General features: G+C 42.0%; 1 protein-coding gene across 2 annotated transcripts in view; it reads left to right on the top strand.

Moving 5' to 3' along the window:
• The window catches only part of ABTB2 (ankyrin repeat and BTB domain containing 2), a 142,247-nt gene that overhangs the window by 105,734 nt on the left and 17,019 nt on the right, over positions 1-19,494 (top strand). For both annotated transcript variants that reach the window (XM_048949846.1, XM_048949845.1), the window contains exons 4-8: positions 10,196-10,348; positions 14,175-14,340; positions 16,735-16,824; positions 17,277-17,378; positions 18,864-18,960. In XM_048949846.1, coding sequence (XP_048805803.1) covers positions 10,196-10,348; positions 14,175-14,340; positions 16,735-16,824; positions 17,277-17,378; positions 18,864-18,960 — 608 coding nt within the window. The remainder of the gene's footprint in view (positions 1-10,195; positions 10,349-14,174; positions 14,341-16,734; positions 16,825-17,276; positions 17,379-18,863; positions 18,961-19,494) is intronic.

Genomic DNA, 19,494 nt, shown 5'->3' with positions numbered 1-19,494 from the left:
TGCTGAGTTCCCTGATGTGGCTGCCAAACTTTTTGGGAAGGTTCTCTCTGAAGAATTTTGATGCATTGGAACACCACAGAAACACATGTTCCTTAACTGACTTTCCATCTGGGTATCCCATTATTCCTTATACAAGAAATGCTGCAATAGTTTAATTAACTTGCTTTGGAACCTCTTTTTGTCTGTTGAAATCTCTATGCTGAGATGCTTATTATGCTTAATCTTTGCTCAAGCATAGGTGACCAAACTAACTTAGTTTGACTACCTATAGAAAAGGCATTCACCCAGGTGTAGTGATGCATTGTCATTCTCATTATGTACAGTTCCAGCCATATACTCAGGACTTAGAGGTAACTAAGGTGAAGAAAGGCAAGTGGAAACTACTTTATTTCTAAAAAAATTTTGCTGCTTCAGTTTTCTTTCAGGTAACAGCTCTGGGAAGAAAGATTTTGGTTTCTCATCTTCCACATGCATTTTATTATTCCTTTGCATTTGAAATGCAGAGCACTGGGTGTTGATAAGGAAGGCTTATTCAAGCAACAGGTAACGATGGAGAGCAGACAGATTTTGAACTACATTTTTCAACAAGCTGAAGAAAAATAATTGTGCACTTTGTACTTGGCATTAGAATTGATGCAATGCCATTCATTGATGTTTCTGTAGTTTTAAATCTGCTTTTTGACAGCAGAATTTTAACAGTGTTGAAAGGAAAAGAATATCCTTCCAGTTTGGTATTAGAAACAAAATATTCTGAAATTGGAATACCAGCCATTAGCTGTAGTAGCCACAGAGCTGTACGCTTGGCAATGGTAAAAATGAAGCAGGTTAAACCTATTGCAAGAGTGAGTTTTAGCTGTGTATAAGAAAACTCCATTCTCCAGACCTGCATTAGAACATAAATCTAATCTCTTGATGTAAGATTATCAAAGTGTCCCTTTTTAGAGAGAGATGGGATAAAAAAAAGAATAGTCTTGACATAAATCCGATGTTGGATGACAGTTGTTTTTTAATCTGCTTCCTATCCTGTACTGCACCACTGCACTCAGTCATTTGCAAACTCAGCATAAAATATGCAACTCTGTAGTTCAGAGTATACAAGATGCAAAACTTTGGTAGCAAGATGTTGCTTTTTAGACGTTATTGCTTGAGCCACAGTGCATGCTTCTGGCTGCTTATTTGTGCTAGCAGTCCTAGCAACTACACGTATGATCATATCAGGACTTTGAGGGTAAGTGCCTTTACACTTTTCTGGTTTGCAAGGTTGTCATTTGTGAAGATTCCCGCAGTTTGTGATGTAGAAATGCATGTGCTCTGAGAACTGGTGCAGGTTACCTGCTAGATTCTGCAGTGCATGTATGGACAACCGTCTTGGAGAATCTGGAAAAGCAGTTGAGTGAGTTATCTTTATGGACTGATAGGGTTTGAGAGTAGAGATTAGCCTTGTCAGAGTTCCTGATATTTTGTCAACTGTGGCTACTGTGTGCAGCACATCATTTCATTCTAACGGGAACATTAGATTTATGGACCTCTTCCTAAGAGGAAGGAACACTTTTTACAATTCAGTAGAGATGACAGGAGGCTACTGATACCCAAGTTGGCAAAAGATTTTTATTTTAACTTTACGTGTATCCTGTCGGCAGGCAGGTATATTTTAAAGTATTGAAACCTAGAATTAAAATCGACATTCACTAAGAGCGTATATACTCTATTTCTGTACAGCAGCAGCTTGAGGAACAAAATGGAAGATCTTTGAAGGCATGAAATGAATATGTTCATTGAACAGCTTGCTAGTAAGGCTCAATTTGTGTTCTATTGCAAAATAATTTAAAAAATGCTGCAATTGCATCTATTTTAACTAGCAGTGATGTAACTCCTCGTCATAATCTTTCATTGATATATGTTATGTCTTACCTGGCACTGGCTTAGAGAGATGAGTACTGCCTATTCATTCACAAATGCTACACCCTGTGGGCTTGATTGCCTTTTATTCAAGAAAATGGATTCTAAAATTTTGGTTATTTAGTGAGATCTTCCATGATTATAGTACAGGAGCCAGAACCCAAGTTAAGTAATTACACCACAGGCTGGAGTGAATGCCTGATTTTAGTTTGTATCTAAGAGAGCTCCAAAATCAGTTCTCTTCATCTGCACGTAGGTGTTTTTCATGACTTTATGCTAAACTTGCATGAGTGTAAAAAGCCAAAATATTATTTAGATTTTCATTAGGAATACCTTGATATCGGCATCAGATGAGATTAATCTACAAGGAGGCCATGCTCACAGTCGTGTGACATGGCTCAGAAGTATGATATCAGTCAAGCAATGAAAATAGAAATTTCATCTAGCTTTTTGCTGTTCTGAAATATGAAAGAAACATTTTTTAGTCTCCAAATGTTTAGCTTCTATCTACCATTGTTTAATGTTTGAAAAATTGTCGTACAAAACATTAATTAGATTTTGGCTTGTGCTGTAAAATAAATGGAAATGTTTCCTTATTTATTGTTAAAAATGTGCTTTGCTCAGGATGGTCTTTGTTCAGCAGAGCAAACTTTTGCAGTTATAATCAAACAGTTCTGAGTTTTCCAGAACCGCACAAAAATATTTCTCTGACTGGTTCTTTGTTCTCACAATTACAACTCAGGAGCTTCAGGCAATTTTCATAAGCGTGGCAATGCTCTGCATTCAAGATTTTACAACTGGGCCCTGAAAATTAGTTCTGTGATTGAATCTGGCAGATTGGTTTTGGCTTGAGAATCAGCATATGTTTTTAACATATGCACGTTGGCATGATGGAAGTCATAAGTAACAGGCCTGTTATCTCAATCCGACTAGTGTTTGCAGGAGTTAGCTATAATGGGCTAAAAAAGTGATGGAGGAGGAGTTGCAGCAGTGGATAGTGAAGAATCGCACTGACCCCAGATAAATCTTCTTGCAGGTAGCGCGCTGTGGTTTGCTTTCATTTTGCTAGCCTAGCACCTGGAATGAAGCATAAGAATACCTCTTGGTTTTTCTGGCCACAAGATCAAGGTTAATCCAGGAATAATAGACAACCTTTTCTGGCTTTCTGCCTGTGTTTATTTCTGCCTATCACATAGCATGTTGTTACAGGCTTTTTCAGTTAATGCTTGTAGTTTGCACTCATGTTTTACTCCAGACTGGATCAGTGTTTTCTTTTGCAGCAGGAATTGTGCTTGTAGCACATGGCAACATCTCTTCAGTCAGTTCGTTTGGGGTGGCTCCTAGTTATGGAGCCCTAAATGTCAAACTGGTTCAGGTTGGAACAAACCATGCCTGCCTCTTCTGGTCATTCTGCAAACTCTCAGGGGCCCTTTTGACTGAATTACCCAGAAAATCCACAATAATTAACTTTCTCCTTTCTCATTTTTTGTCAGTCAGTGCTGATGACTTAAAAACACAAGTACGAGGCTTGCAACAATGCCACAAAGGGAATTTTTAAGATTTTCCACATAAATTGTGGAAATTTTTAGTGACAACTGAAAAGTTGGGGCAGATTAAGACCAGTTGTGTAACTGAGGACAAGCTCTATGGGCTTCAGAAACTTGAACTGTAACGCCACAAACAACAGAGTGATGTGTGAGAGGCACGCAAAAGTGAGACATCCTTGCTGCTGGCCACAGCTGGCCTGAGAGGCAGCAGGGGAGAGTAAGCATCCTTCAGAGCAGCTACAGTGGCAAAATGGGGGGACTTGGAAGCCAGCACGGTCACCTTTTTTATACAGGAAAGGCTCAGCAGATGTGATGCAAATGAGCAGTTCATTATAAAGTCCAGACCTGACCAGAGCTTCTATTGTGTGATATGAAGAGCTAGGGAAGCTCACAGCTACTGAGAAGCTGCATTTGAAACCCAGGGCCCTCAGAGACATACAGAATTGACCTCTGCATGTCTGGCATTAGGAGCTCACACACGCGTCATTGATAAGTGCTGTTTTCAGTGCGTAGCGTGAGATTCAGTCAATCTGTCTTCAGAGTTGCATCTAATCTTCATGTAAGTGAGTTAAGCGTACAGCTGTCTATTGATTAGAGCTTAAAACTGCACTTAGGTCCAGATTTTAATTTGCCCCTCAGTTTACCTGTCTGGTTGTTTGCAGTAGTGCCTTTTAGCATACGGAGAACTTTAGGATGTCAGAGAGTAGGGAGAAGCAGAAGAGCTGCTGAAGAGAGAAGCAGAAGAGATTGCTGACGACACCAAGCTGAGTGGTGCGGTTGATACGGTGGAAGGAAGGGATGCCATTCAGAGGGACCTCGACAGGCTGGAGGGCTGGGCTCGGGTGAACCTGATGAGGTTCAACACGGCAAAGTGCAAGGTTTTGCATTTGGGCCGGAAGAACCCCAGGCACCTGTACAGGCTGGGAGGAGTGGTCCTTGAGAGCAGCTCGGCAGAGAAGGACCTGGGGGTCCTGATGGACGAGAGACTGAATATGAGCCAGCAGTGCGCTCTGGCAGCTCGAAAGGCAAATGGGATCCTGGGCTCCATCAGGAGAGGGGTGGCCAGCAGGGACAGGGAGGTGATTGTCCCTCTCTACACGGCTCTTGTGAGGCCCCATCTGGAGTACTGTGTCCAGGTGTGGAGCCCTCAGTACAAGAAAGACATAGAGATTTTGGAAAGGGTCCAGAGGAGGGCGACTAAGATGATCAAGGGGCTGGAGCACCTCCCCTATGAGGACAGGCTGAGGGAGTTGGGCTTGTTCAGCCTGGAGAAGAGAAGGCTGCGGGGTGACCTCATTGCAGCCTATCAATACCTGAAGGGAACCTACACCCAGGAGGGGAGTAAACTCTTCAAAAGGGCTGACAACAGCAGGACTAGGGGAAATGGTTTTAAGTTGAAGGAGGGAAGATTTAGGTTAGATGTTAGGGGGAAGTTCTTTACTAGGAGAGTGGTTAGGCCCTGGAACGGGCTGCCCAGGGAGGTTGTGGATGCCCCGTCCTTGGACGTGTTTAAGGCCAGGTTGGACGGGGTCCTGGGCAACCTGATCTGAATATGTATGTTGGTGGCCCTGCTAGGCAGGGGGGTTGGAACTACATGATCCTTGGGGTCCCTTCCAACCCGGGTGATTCTGTGATTCTGTGATTCTGTGAAGAGCAAATCCAATGGTATTCCATTCCCTGATGTCTCCTCTGTTGAGGTGGTTACTCACAGTGACAAGGATCAAATGGCTCTGTGTTCTTGAGGCAGATGGAAGCAAGTCACATCCTTGACCACATCACTGTGGCCATGTTGCTATACTTAAAGCTATCGTGTGTATTTATCTGACTCTTATCATCGCCTACAAACAGTTTGTTGGTTTTAATTATTTTACATCTGCCTATAGTTCATTCTGCCACATCACACAGATGTTATAAATGTGTTTCTAGAGTATACATGGCACGTTCTAGAACAACAGAAGTATTTGCTTTCAGTCTGAAAATTGTTTTTCCCTGTTGCTAAAACAATAAAGAAATCATAGACTGAAGTATCTTTTTAAGATTCTTAGTGAATCCCCAGTGATTTCTTCATGCTTTTTTTTAGCGAGCTTTTTTTAGTTTTTATTTTGATTTGTAGCTAACATAGAATAAAACTTGTCTCATTTCTCTGTGAAGTTTGCAGACAAGAACAGAAAAAAATGATTTCTGTGGTTGCTAGTAAAGATCAGAGCTGCCATTTCTAGATTAAAACTACTCTTGTACCGTTTTATGCTCTATCAGCAGAGGAAATTATGAAGGCAGACTCAGTGCAGAAAGGATCCGAATAAATGTAATTTTATCCAGATGTTTTTCATCTTGTTAGTGTCCCAGTGAAGGAAAACTCACTAAACTCCTCTGGAAGCTAGTGTTGTGGCAGAACCAAGCCAAGACCTTAGCAGATTGATAATGATCCACTAAAATCTGAGAACTCTTTATCTTCTAAGACATGAGCCAATCATTGTTTCAAGGGAATTCAGAAGAAAACTTTCCCTTTAGGCCAGTTGGCTGTGATTAGATTTCTTTTTTCCATTTCTGTGAAGAGCTGGGACTGTTTGCTTTGAAAGACGTGGCATTAGTTGAGATGATCTCTGGATCAGAACCAGAATGGCAGTTCCTATCTTTCCTTTGTAAATGTAGCAGGTTTTTGCAAATTCACTAAAATATCTTGATTCTGAAAGGAATGGCTCCAGGCTTAAGCTGGTTGTGTTTTGGAGTAAAGATTTTGTGTTTGTCTTGTTACTTTATTCACATATAATTACATACCCAGTGAACTTTCTTTGCTGCAACTTCCAGAATGGTTTAGTGTTTGAGAATCCAAGCTTTAAGTATGCCTCTGTTTTCTACTTTGACGTTAAATGATTTGGTTTTGGATACTCTGTCTTGCATCAGAGTCTTTTCCTTCTCTAACTCATTGCTCTATTTTCTTTTTGACTCTGTTGCCATACTTTTTTCTGTCTTGCTGTAAAGTTGAAACAGTACATCTTCTAGCTGTCTTCCTACACAAATCACCATTTACTTGTCACTTCTGAAGCTGAAGCTCCGTGAGCATTTTCTCAGCATTCAGTGGTGAATGGCATACCAATGCCATCATCTTCTGACTGCTGTGGAGGTCTTGCCTCCTCTGCATACAATTAACTTCCCTCTGCCAAAAATGCCTTGGCCTTAGGGTTCTTAAAAAATCCTGAGAAGAGCTTACTTTGGAGAGCAGTTTCTTTGTGATGAATGACCTGACACTGAAAGTCTGTGATCTCACAGCGTAGCCTCAGAGACTGCCACACATGATCCCCACATGCCAGTCGTGTCCTAGGCAATTGTAATCAGTTAAGTGCAGCACATATCCAGGGAAAAGCTACAACCCCTTTCAGCAAATGAACTTGCTGTAAGTTCTCTGCCAAGTGTGGCTGCCACCATCCTTCTTGATTATGTCTACATAGAATAATGCATTTTTGTTCAAATGAGGGGAAAACAACAACAATAGATTCCATTCTTTCTCAGAGCACTTCTCCAACCTGATCCCTTGGCAATGGTGGGGCTGTCTGGTTCAAAGTGGAGAAAATGTTGAACAACTGATGGATAAAATATTGATAGCTCATGGTGTTCTCAGACATTATTGTGTTTCATTACAAGGCATGTAGTAAGCGAAGAGTGTTCATTTTACTTTTTTTGCTGTATACTATCCCAGCTTACATGTAAAATTGCTCTCTTGTAAGGCAAGATGACAAGAAACTGAACAAAGCAGTGGTGGCATTCTTCATAGAAAACACAGTATGTGTGCCCCCAGTGAACTACTGCTGGGAATACGACAGTTTCCCAGGGCTGGATTGCTTCATGTGTGGAATTTAATGAGCTGCCAAATGCTTCTAAATGTCAGAAAATCATGAGGAAAATGCACTGCCCAGAACATGGCACAGACAGAAATGCACAGATAGAAATTTGTTTTTCAGCTTGCGGCATCTTCCCAGTTAATTTTCCGTGGAGGTTTCACTCCTCCATCCTCCTCTGGTGTTTTTCAGACTGTGAAATGATCGGTGTTTCCCTAGAGGCAGACAGAATCTCAGGTTAAGAGCCATAGGAATGACAATTGCATTTATTTTCTAGAAAAAAGAATAAGTGCATTTATTAGTGTAGTGCAACCCAGCGTTGGCATTTACTTCAGCTGAACTGCATCTCTCTCTGCTTAGATCATGCAGTAGTGTGTCTTATGTAATGTGTTGTCAGGGAGAAAATGAGTGAAGTGCTGCTGTTAGCATGCCTACAAGCATACTGTGAAGAAAGGAAAGAGTTGGATAGAAGGGGGGGAACAAGAGAAAGAACAGAAATTCCATCCTCAAGCTTGAAATTTTCTGAGGAAATAGAGCCTTTACAGCAAAATAGAGATTGGGGTCATCATAGTCACTGCTGATAGAATAATGATTTATTTGCTTGCACAGTAATGTGAGTGGTGGGAGTGGGACAGTTTAGGACAGCAGCAAGAGAAAGTCATCCTTCCTGACACTTAATGCAATCTGAAGACTGCTCTCCTTTGACGCAGGGTAACTAAGTAGTGTACTGAGATGAGTTTTAAAGCCTTTGGAAAAATCTATTGTGATTTAAAACAAACAAGCAAACACCTCTTCCTTCCCTTTCCTCCCCAGCCAAGCTTTTCTTGTTCAAGATCTGCTTGTGCATGCAATCCATTTAGGATCCTGGCACATGCCAGTTTTTAGAGAATGGAAATTTATTCCTAGTCTGTGTTATTTCTGGTGCAGACTCAATGGTATTTTCTGCTGGCTGAGCACAGCTATTGCAGCAGCATGACAGTAACCCAGTTCTGGCTCACTACCTGGGAAGACGATCTGGTCTCTGCTGGACTGGCACAGTTCTCTGTCCAGTGATGATCCCAATGTGAAAGCTTCAGGGATGCTGCAATGTGGCCTAAATACCAAAATTGTGCTTGGCCACAAAAGGTTACTTGTAAGATGGGTGTTTAATTAATCACTCTTGAGTTCTTCATTCTAGCGCTTTTAAGCACATCTTTCTGTGTTCACCATTTTGGGAGGAGGCCAGGGGCTCTGCTAAACAAAGAACGAGTCTGGATACTGAATTTAGGCTCCTCCCTTCGATGCCTGAAGCTGAAAGGTGTAAATGCTGGCTCTGTTGTAGGCCAGAAAGAAGTTCTCTGGAGCCAACTGCTGAATACATCTCCCAAACACGAGTTGTCTGGATTGCTGCTCTTGCCTCAGGGCAGTCAGTCAACTCTGAGCTTGGCTGTGCTGCAGATTGGCTGCAGCGATCATCCCACGGATCTGGAGTGAGTTAGTAAGCTTAAATGGGCTGGGGAATTAAAGCTGAGCTTCAAGAAGGTGTCTCAGCTGGTGAGCTACTGCGTGGTTTTCAAAGTGAAGGATGTAGGAGCCCTAATGTTGTAGTTGATTGATGTAGAAGCATACTGGTTAAAGCAGCAAGTCACGTTAAGAACGCTCTTGCACTGGCAGTCCAGGATTGATCAGATATTTAGACAGACCTGTGATTTTGTAGATATTTCTTTGCCACTCAGGAGAAGGAAAGGAGCAGAGGGAAAAAAAGCAGGCTTGTTTGCAAGCAGAAAATGGCAACTTATTAGAGTGTGCTTTGTAACTGGTAAAATTGAAAGAGCTAGCACATATTTGATGGGATAGAATTATTCCAGCCTGAAGGATGTTCAAAGCCATCCAAAGGCAGTTCTGCTTACAAATCTCATTATTGATAAAATGATTTCTAATGGGATCGGCGCTGCTCGCTCTTACTGTGATGGCAGATGTGCGCACACATATACGTGTGCTGCTTTGAAAATGCCTTTCATGGGTTCAGCCACTTTCATTAATATCACTTCATATTTTCTGGTGTGCATCTTTCTTCCTTTAACTTTATAAAGAAACTGATACCTTATTCCCTCGGTTATTTTCTTTTGAATGCTTAAATGCAAAGGGTTTGGGGTTTTTTTTTTGTTTTGTTTTGTTTTGTTTTTCAGCATGAGTAAATTCATTACTAGAAATGGGAGAGGTGTTTCCAATTACAGCTGGCACTTCTGAGCCTCGCGTCACGGTGGCAGGTATCCTTGGGGGAAAATCAAGCAAATAACAGATCACTGGCTGTGTACTGGGAGGAGAGATAGGTTGTGTATGAGTGTTATGATACCCATATATTATTGTATAATTTCAGTGTTGTGTTCATTCATAGGAGTAAGGGACAGGCTGTTCATAAGCTAGCCTAAAATGGCTTTTGGCTCTGTTGTTACTGCCATATTTATGTTGCTTTATTGGCTTGCAATTCCTTGTACAGACTAAAACCTCTCTGTGTGCTGCTCTGGGTACTGTACAAATTAGGATCAAGTAAATTTTTTTTTCTGCAAGTTGCTTACAGTTTGTTGTTTGTTATATGTGTTTTCTTCTTCAGAGTTGTCTGTGTTGGTTATCTCTTTGATTGTACTCATTCATCCCCAAGTCCAAAGTATGGCAAGTTTTGCTGGGGAAAATGACAGAAGAGCAAAGCTGCAGCAGTTCTGCAGCGGTCTCAAATGGTCAGTTGTGCACAAATGGTCTCTCACCTGCTGACCTGCCACCTTGCCGAGCAGGAGAACGGATCTACCTTTGCAGGATGGGCTTTATTTGTCTGCCTGTCACAAGCAGGCAGGGGAAGCGATGAAATGTGCCGAGTCCTAGCAGAAGACAGCAGACCCATGTTAACCATGGCATGTTTTTTCCTTGTTTGCCCAGGCCCTTCATGCTTCTGCCGCCGCTGATGGAGTGGATGCGAGTGGCTATCACCTATGCCGAGCACCGGCGCAGCTTAACAGTGGACAGTGATGACATCAGGCAGACAGCCAGGCTGCTCTTACCTGGGTTGGACTGCGAGCCCAGGCAGCTCAAGTAGGTGGACTCAGTCCTTTGCTTTCCTTGTTTCATGGGAATGGGACTCAATATACTATATTGGCAATGTGTGCTCAAGGTTTTAGGAGGAGATAAAGAACCTTTGGCCAGACACCACAGTTGGGATGGAAGGATTTTTTCTTGCCAGAAGTTGTACAGGAAAAATGAGACAGAAAGATTGTAATATAAATATTCAGTCATTTATGCTTCAGTCTTAATTACAAGATAATCTTTTGCTTTCTCAGATGCCCTGACGAAAAGTACCTATTAATATCCTCCTCTCACACGTATATTGAACAGGGATTTATAATTAGCTCAGTTCATTAGCACATCATAGGTATTTTACTCAGTGTTTGTTGTCTTTCAAAGTTGCTGTCATTAGCACTACTTTTGATACCAGCGTTATATCCTGAACAGTACTGCAAGTTTTCTTGAATTAATTTTATCCCCCATATTGATTGTGGGTTAAATGAGTGGGCTGGACACATAAATAACAATGAATACCACCTCTGTCATGCTCTGCAAGTGATCAAGTGTTGTATATGTATCCTTTCTGATAATCATTACTCTTAGAATTCTTTTATTTGTGAATGAGAGAAGCAACAGGAAACTTTTAATGATGATTCTTTGATCTATTTTTGTTGCTCTTTACTTTTTCCTTCTGGCAGCCAGGAAGGCTCTTGCTTTTTCCTATATCCCTGTCTCCCTTTTTGTGCAACAACGGATACTCCTCACTATCCATCAAACCTAATGCAAAGCTAAATTAGTTGGCAAGCGTGCTGGTGCAATTCAATGACTGAACTCTGTTCCAAGCTTATTGGTGGCATGTCTGCTATTTCCTAACTCTGGCTGATATGATTATACTGGCTAAGTCTGTTCTACATAGCTGCACCTTAAGGGGACGTAGCTATGGAAGCTCAGAGGTGGCACCCTTTTAAGCTTTATATGTGCTGCATCTGCTCACATAGCACTTCTCCCCATGCTCTGCCAGTGTATATGTGCTCTGCAACTGAAGCACGCTTTTCTCAGGCTTGTGTGTATCCAAGTAGGTATGTGTGTATCTCAGGTAGGTGCTAGCATAGGATAATTCCTATGGGCTAAGCTAATTTTACCCATATCCCTAGTGCATGTCACAAGCTTTGAAATTCTTTGTTGAGCAGTGCCAATGGAAGACATAATGAATGCTTTCAGTCAGTTTCCTAAGTTTTCTTTCAATCTCTCCTTTTGAAAGGCTTTCTCTTTCAAAACTGAATCCAAACTTTGCACCTCAAAGGCATCCCCCTTTAGCTCTGCACTAGTTGTTTTTGTACACGTTGGCATACAAAACACAAGCAGTCCCTTACTTTACAGATCACACATCTTAATAAGGCAGGGATTTGGGTGCTTGTTTTCACTTCTGATGTGAGGTCAAACACTTAGAGATAGTTTCTGTGCTCCCAGGTCTGTCCATCCCCAGGTGGGGAGGAAGCCAAGCTTACACAGGAGCTGCCATCTGGGCATTGCACGGGTGCAAGCTTTATCCTAGGAAGCGTGCGAGAGTTTGACTCTCTCTGACAGGGTAACAACTCACGCATGGAAAACCTGCTGTGGGTACAGCTGCTGCACAGCAGTTGTGTGTGTGCGAGCTCTTTCCCTGGCTCATGGAGGATGCTGTAGCTTTTATCACACTCTGAAAGAAAAAGCTGCTTTGCCTCTATCATAGAAGCGCATGCTGTCAAGCAATTATTAGACTGGCGTGTGTATACTATTTTTCTGTTGGGAAGTTTTGCATGGGCTGAGCTTGCAGGTCCCCCAGGAGCAAAGCCCATAAATAGTAACTTCAGATCGTTGCCTCCAGATGTGCTCCCGGCAGCTCTACGCCAAGAACTGCAGCCCACCTCTTTGCTCTGTCCCTCGGACAGCTCTGCACAATGCTCTGCTTTGCTCTTTGCACTGCAGGGCTCAGCAGTGCATGGTGCCCCCATCACCCTCCCCTTGCTCCAGCAGTGCAGGGTGCGTCGTGCCTGTTAGCAAAATGGAATCAGAGTGCAAAGGTAGATACCTGTACTTTAGTAAATGTCATTTATTCTCTGAGGTTCAACAGCTTTCAAGTTTATAATGCCCTATTTCACTCGTTTGCATAGGATAATAATAGTGAATATATATAGAATATGATACCATTACTATATAATAATGTTATTGCATTGTGACACTGTGCCAATTTCCTTACTAGAGCAAGATGATTTATTGCTTAGGCTCTGTTTAGGATTCACATATGTCTAACAGTAAGCCTTACCTTACTGTCATCCTGTGCTCTGTACTGCACGTGTCCTAACCCAGGATCTGGATGCTTGGAAGATCTCTTCTGATCAGATATCCTCACTCATTGCCTGGGAGCTGCATTTTATTTATGGATGTATCTCCAAAGAGCGGGTGACTCCAAGGCTGTCACTCTGCTTCCCTGCTGACTGCTCCTCATATTTCATCCTGATGCAGCTGCAGTGATGCTGCTTTCCCACAAGCAATGGGACTGCTCACCAGGCTGAGGAGTGAGTTTTGTGAACTCAGCATATTTTTCATTGCAGCTGAGCCCTATTTGTCTTCAACGCTGATGCAGTTCAGAAACATACAAAATGTCCAGCTGAATTAATACTTGAGTATGATTCATCCTGAGTCTAAGTGATGAGTGTTTTACTTATCTGGCCGCCTATATACAGAGTTTCCAGGTTAGCCTCCTTGAAAGAATCTCGCTTTTCAAAGGAACTTGGCAAACTACTATCTCACTCACCGACAGTTTGCACAAGAGCTTGTGCTGAAACCAGACAGCTAGTAGAGAAGGCACTCAGCCTGAAATAGCATCAAAGGGCTGAGCATATCAGTGCTCACCTCCAATTTGGGAATGTTTGGTCAGTGAGGGAGATAGGCCTCCAGCTCTGGAACTCAGAGCTCTCAGCACAACCAGGGGGATTTACAGTAATTTCTGGACTACTTCCAAATGAGATAAAGGCTATCTGATAGTTATCTGGAGGATAAGGAGTTAATAGAGCCTCACAGGAACGTTACCTCATTTCCTTTGAGGCACTGGAGAAGAGTTGAGATTTGAATTTTTTTGGTTTTTTGGGGCTTTTTTTGAAATTTGATTTTTTTTTTTTTTTTTTTTCTTCAGAAAACAATCTGAAATGGAAGAATCGTCTTTCAGAATAACTGTCTAGCAGTCAGACAGCCTAATGGTCTCATCATAGTAACACTGCTTGGCTGGTGTTTTGTATATGTGTAACTTTCTCTACATCTCTTTTTCCTCTTTGGAACATGTTTTTGTCTATGTAGGATGCATTCTCCTATGACAGCCACCTCATATTATGTGATAGCATCTCACGAAAAATGCGGAGCTAACTACTTAAAGCGTGGTTGTTTTTTTTTCCAGTAAGCAGTAGAATAAATGATAACTCAGTTGCTGCAGGTTTGTACCCTGTGAGCCCTCTCCTGCCACAGTAACCTCACTGCTGCAGTAGCCTGTTCCAGAGGTGCCCTTGAAGTGTGAGGCTGAGTGACAGGGAGTAAGGATTTCTTTCTACCCTTCACACAGAAAGCACCAATGACATTCTTCTACTTGGCACCATTTTTTCCTGTAATATTCATATGAATTTATTGTTTGTCCCTAACAACTAAAACTTCTATCTCCAGTATGATTGAAGTTTAGCCAGATTTCTTCAGAAATGATTGCGTGCTGGAGAAGGTATGCAGTAGGTAAAGCCATGACATTTCATAAACATCATCCCCTACATAAATCAGGCTTAAAAAAAAAAAAAAAAGAAAAAAAATCCATAAATTGTTTTGTCCTCCACAGACCTGAATGCTGTTTTAGTTCCTTCCGGAGACTGGATGCTAAGGCTGCTACTGAAAAATTCCAGCAGGATCTGGGTTTCCGAATGCTGAACTGCGGAAGGACAGATCTGATCAATCAAGCAATAGATGCACTGGGAGCTGATGGAGTTAACACCATGGACGATCAGGTGTGCCATATGTATGCTTATACACACACAAAATTTTAGCATCGAGTTGTGTGTTCCTTTCTTTGTAGGTCTTAAGCATTAGTTGCCTCTCCAAAACTTCTCTTATTCTAGCTAATGTTTTAGAAAAAAAGAATAGAAATCCCTCACTCATGCAACCCTCAAGAGTCAGTCAGAGCCTTGAGTGAATTGTTTCTTTATGAGCTGGAATGCAGGTCTGCCCCTTGCATGGTCTGTCTCAGGCACTGACTGAAGACAGGTTAACATGCTGGCAGCAAATGCAAAGTCTGATGTTACCTTAATGTTAAGAGAACATCAAAACAAAATTAATTTTGCCAATGCCAATCTTCTCTGGTTTAACAGCCAAAATCCCATCTGGGTGAGTGATGAGCGACCAAAAGGTGTTGCTGTGTCATGGCTCTCAGGTTGCCTGTTTGAAGTGGACTGTCTGTTCTCAGTGCATTGTGGTAGATGAAACAGCACAGAGGATCCCAGTGGCACTGGTATCAGTCAGTATTAGCTTTGCTAAAAGCTCTCATACTTTATTTTTACCTATCCCTGCTCATCTGCATTTAAGCATAAAGACTGCGCGGAGTAATAAGTCCCTATCTGTTTGTGCTGTCAATTCTATCAAGTCAGTCTGCTCTCTGGGGCATCATTCAATGCACTGATTTACCTTCTAATTAAAAAAAAAAATTAAACAACCATCCACCTCCCACAAATGAACATTCATTACAGATGTCACAGCAATGAGAAAGACCTGTCATGTATCAGAAACAATAGGATACTTATCAGTAGGAAGGATTTACATTCAAGTAAAGAGGTTTTCAGACCCATTTGTGAAATGAGCGAGTCTTCCATGGTACTTTCTGCAATTTAAAAGGTATATGAAAATGCATACAAACATGGGCAGAACTGTTCCTGCAGAAGGCTACATTTAACTACACCTTATTTACATATCCCATATAAGTTTTGTGATCACAGACATGTATCATTTCACAGATGCCCTTGAAATTGACTTTGTTAAAGTGACACTGGTGGCAGATTTATATTATGAAAATCTGCCATTGACTTCCTTGATTTTTTTTCTTAAGTTTTTGTAATTTCTGTTCACGTGGCCCTCGGGACTTTTGTTCTTCCAAAGCACAACTGCTCTGTTCTCTGATATTTTGCCCTGTGAACAAGTACTGTAGTATCATGGCACTCCTTTGCAGCCAACCAGCAAACTGGGAGAAGTTTTGCTTTTTTTCCTATGTAAGGACCCTGCTTTGTAGGCAACTTTGGAAAGGTTGAGGACTTACTGCTGTCATTTATTTATGATCTTGTTATAATCCTGTTGATGTCTTCCTCTAGCCAGTCCCCCTGTGAACAAGGGGACCAGACAGTGCTGGCAGCTCTGCTGTGTTTGCAGAGTACTCTTCCCATGTTTTTAACCAGAAACTCTTCTTCCCCATGAATACTGAGCAGCAAGCAGGGAATGCAAAACTGAGTTGGGGAAATAAGTATGTATGTATTTCTATAGAAACCTGGTAGTTTTAGAACCCTGACTGTGTGGCAATAAATATGAGCTCATTTTTGAATTCTCAGTGAAGTTTACTTGTCCGTATTAAAGAATTGGTCTCCCTTGCAAAGCCCCAGTAAGCTAACCCTACTCTGCCCCTCACCCCTGAACATCTTTGCAAATGGTATAACTTCCTTATGTGTAGGAAGACTGGAATTGTGTCTGTTCTGAAAAGATGCCTTTGCAGATTCAAAACCAGAACTCCTCTATTTGAGATTTGCTTCTATTTTGATAAAGCTATCTAAAGATGAACCTGTATTACTACACAATGAACACCAGAAATAGTACCTATGAAAGAGTTAAACATCCAAAGTCATTAAAAGGGGACAAAATACTACAGGATATGAGCAGAAATTGATTTGACTGGCCCATTTTTCTTTCTGTCATTAGCTACTCCTGGAGTTAACTGTCTAAGTAAGGCTCATTTCTCTCAGTTCACTTCTGAACCATCACAGTTTGTTGGTTAAACAGAGACAGACTTATGGGACTGAAATGCTGAAATACTGTGGCAAGTAGCATTTTAGTAATAGGGATATGTTGCCAAGTAGATTCCTGTGTACTGCTTTCAGTTCATCTGGCTAGAAATGATACAGAAAAAAATGCTATTTCTTTTTTGCAGCCTATGAAGCTCAATAATTGTAGCAGTCTTGACCTCTAACTTTTGACCACAGCGCCTTTCCATATTTGCACATTGAGCCAGCCCTACACTGAAACCAAAACGTTTTTAACATATGCACACACACTCACACTCTGTGCCTGAGATTCAAACTCTGTCTCTGTGACAGATCTGCTATTGCTATAGAAAGGTAACTCTTTTTTTTTTTCCTCCCTTAAAGGGTATGACCCCGCTGATGTATGCCTGTGCTGCTGGAGATGAAGCAATGGTCCAAATGCTTATAGATGCTGGAGCAAATTTAGATATACCAGTAAGTAATGGAGTACCCCATCATTCATCCTTAGTCTGTAAACTAACAAGAGCAGTTATTAAACCACTATCAAATTTCTCCTACCAACTGATGTCTTTGTTTCTGGAAGGTTCTGTCCCAATCTCAGGGCAAGGCACTTCTTTCAGAAGTCACTGCTTCATAAGTTTGGGAGAGGGGAAAATACCTTCAGAACTTCTTGGAGTGCTCGCTAGCAAGTCTAATAGGCATGGTGGAGGTGAAGGGGCCTCCTTCCTTAAAGGGCTGCTGCCAGGAGAAACCAACAAGCCGATTAAAAAGGCCCAGAGGACTGGACGGCGAGTAGTGCTGGCAGTGTATTTGTTACCATTCCCTGGGGCCATCACTTACAAAGGGAAAGCCAGTTATATGGAAGTCTAAAGATTATGGAAGACAGATGCTGCAGTGATTAATAACTACCCGGTTTCCTTGCCCAGGTTCCCAGTACCTCTCCACGATACCCTTCAGTCCATCCTGACAGCCGGCACTGGACTGCTCTCACCTTTGCTGTGTTACATGGGCATATATCCGTTGTTCAGGTAAGCAGAAGAAAGTCTTTAGTCAGGAATCTTTGCCCAAGATACTGAGGGACTGAAGTGCTTAAGCAGTCACCTGCCCTGCTCCCTCTTCCATGGAATGAATGCCAGAGGCAGCAGAATAGAGCAGAATCCTGGAAATTCTGCTCAGACTTCAAGGGGAACTCAAAACCAATACCAAAACAAGACACTAACTGCTGAATTTAATTTACCTTCTGCTCAAAGGGGAAAAAAAAAAAGACGTAAGTAAATGGAGGTCGCATACAGTCATATTCTGTGTACATTTGTAAATAATTACAAAGACTAGATCCCACCTGGCAAATTGCCAGCACAGCCTTTGGTACTGGACAGCCTTAATTTACATGAGAGATAAGTGTGACTCTCCCAGGAGCTGTAGCCAGATAGATCCTACTGGATCTATGCCAAAGTTCCTACTGGACTGTATACCCACTGTGTCTGCTCGCTTTAAAACTTTTGAAGATTTTATATAATCTTTCCTTTGGCAACCATCCTTTAAAGTGTAGATGTGAGCTTTCTCTGGATTCTGTGTATGAAATCACTGTTCCAGGTAAGGCCTGCCATAGGATGGTTACCTGGAATTGTTGGCATCTCAACTATTCACCAGCAAACCAGTCAATGAGCCAGTTGTCATGCTCTATGGACAGTTTTAGTTTTATAATAAAAATGTGAATGTATATGCTGTGCCCAGGCCAGTACCATTAATCAGGGATGGCTGAAACTGCTTAATTGTGACAGCATTACCCGTTGCAGCCATCTGGACACTCACACTGAGTGGAAGAACCTCTGCTGCTGGCTGGAGGACAGTGCTCACTGTTGCTGCAGTGGTGCTGCTCTGGATGCCCCTCTGCTGCTGACTGCCAGCACTGCTTGGCCATAAGAGATGCATAACCTCCCCTTTGTCTAGGAGACATGCAGTTGCCTTTTGAGTAGCTTGGTGTGTTCAAAGAAAGCCACTTCTGTGCATGGCAAATCACTAAGGGCCTTCTTATACAAGCTCCACAGGGCTTGGGAGAGACCAAGGGCTATGTTTGGCCTCCAGGGCTAATTCCCTGAAGGTGTAGCATGCTTCCTGCACACATCATGAAACTAAATAAGATTAACTTCCTATGCTCGAGACACTCTGACTGCAGAGCTCTTTGGGGCTGGGAAATCACAAGTAGCAAAATCAAGTTCATAATAAGAGATTAAAAGAAGAGTAGATATTCTCCAGTCTATCAGCTGAGAACGTTTTTTAGCATAAGTTCACTGCTGAAAGTACAGTAAAGCAAAAGAAAATAAATCTCTGACATTTTTGTAAGGCTTTAGCCCTAGGCTGATCAAAGACACGCATGAGAAACTTGGCCTGCAAAAGGTATCTTGCTTTAGCCTTTAAGATGTTCCCTTCATCATGAATCTTCTCATTTTCCTTCCTAGCACTGCTGAACTGCTGTTTTCTCAACTCCTTGTTTTTAAATGTGTCTGTTGCAGCTACTCTTGGATGCTGGTGCTCACGTTGAGGGCTCTGCTGTTAACAGTGGAGAAGATAACTATGCTGAGACCCCACTTCAACTGGCTTCAGCAGCAGGTAAGTTACATGCAACCATGGCACGCAACCATGGCACACTCTGTCTCTTGCTATCACAAAATAAGCACAACTAATTGATGCCTGGGTCAGGGATCTGTAAAATATGTTAGGATTTGCTCTGCATTGTGGTCTGCAGGTATTGCAGATACAGCAAAGATACTTAATGGGCAACACCAGGAGCTAGATAGTCAGCATTTTTTTTTCATTTCTAAACCACTAATGTGAACTCAGCCTGAGTTGGCAGTGACTGACAGCAATCATGTGCAACAGCTGATGGGCACTAAATGAGTGCCTACTTCTGCCAGGAGTACCAACTATTATCTCCTGCCAGCAGCCTCCATACTTAAGCTGAAACGGCTCCTCCTTTGCATGGGGCTCTGTGAAGAAACATAAAACAGCTACTGTCTAGCCTAGGCATGTCTTGGATCTAAATAACTTCCAGATGCAAAAATTAACAAGTTTAAATTCAGCCTGAGGAAAGAAGAACTGCTATATCGAGACATTTGTTTTATTAATTTATTAAATACGAGTAAA

The sequence above is a fragment of the Lagopus muta genome, chromosome 6, assembly GCF_023343835.1.
Source record: "Lagopus muta isolate bLagMut1 chromosome 6, bLagMut1 primary, whole genome shotgun sequence".
NCBI lineage: Eukaryota > Metazoa > Chordata > Aves > Galliformes > Phasianidae > Lagopus > Lagopus muta.
This window is presented reverse-complemented; position numbering and strand designations above follow the sequence as displayed.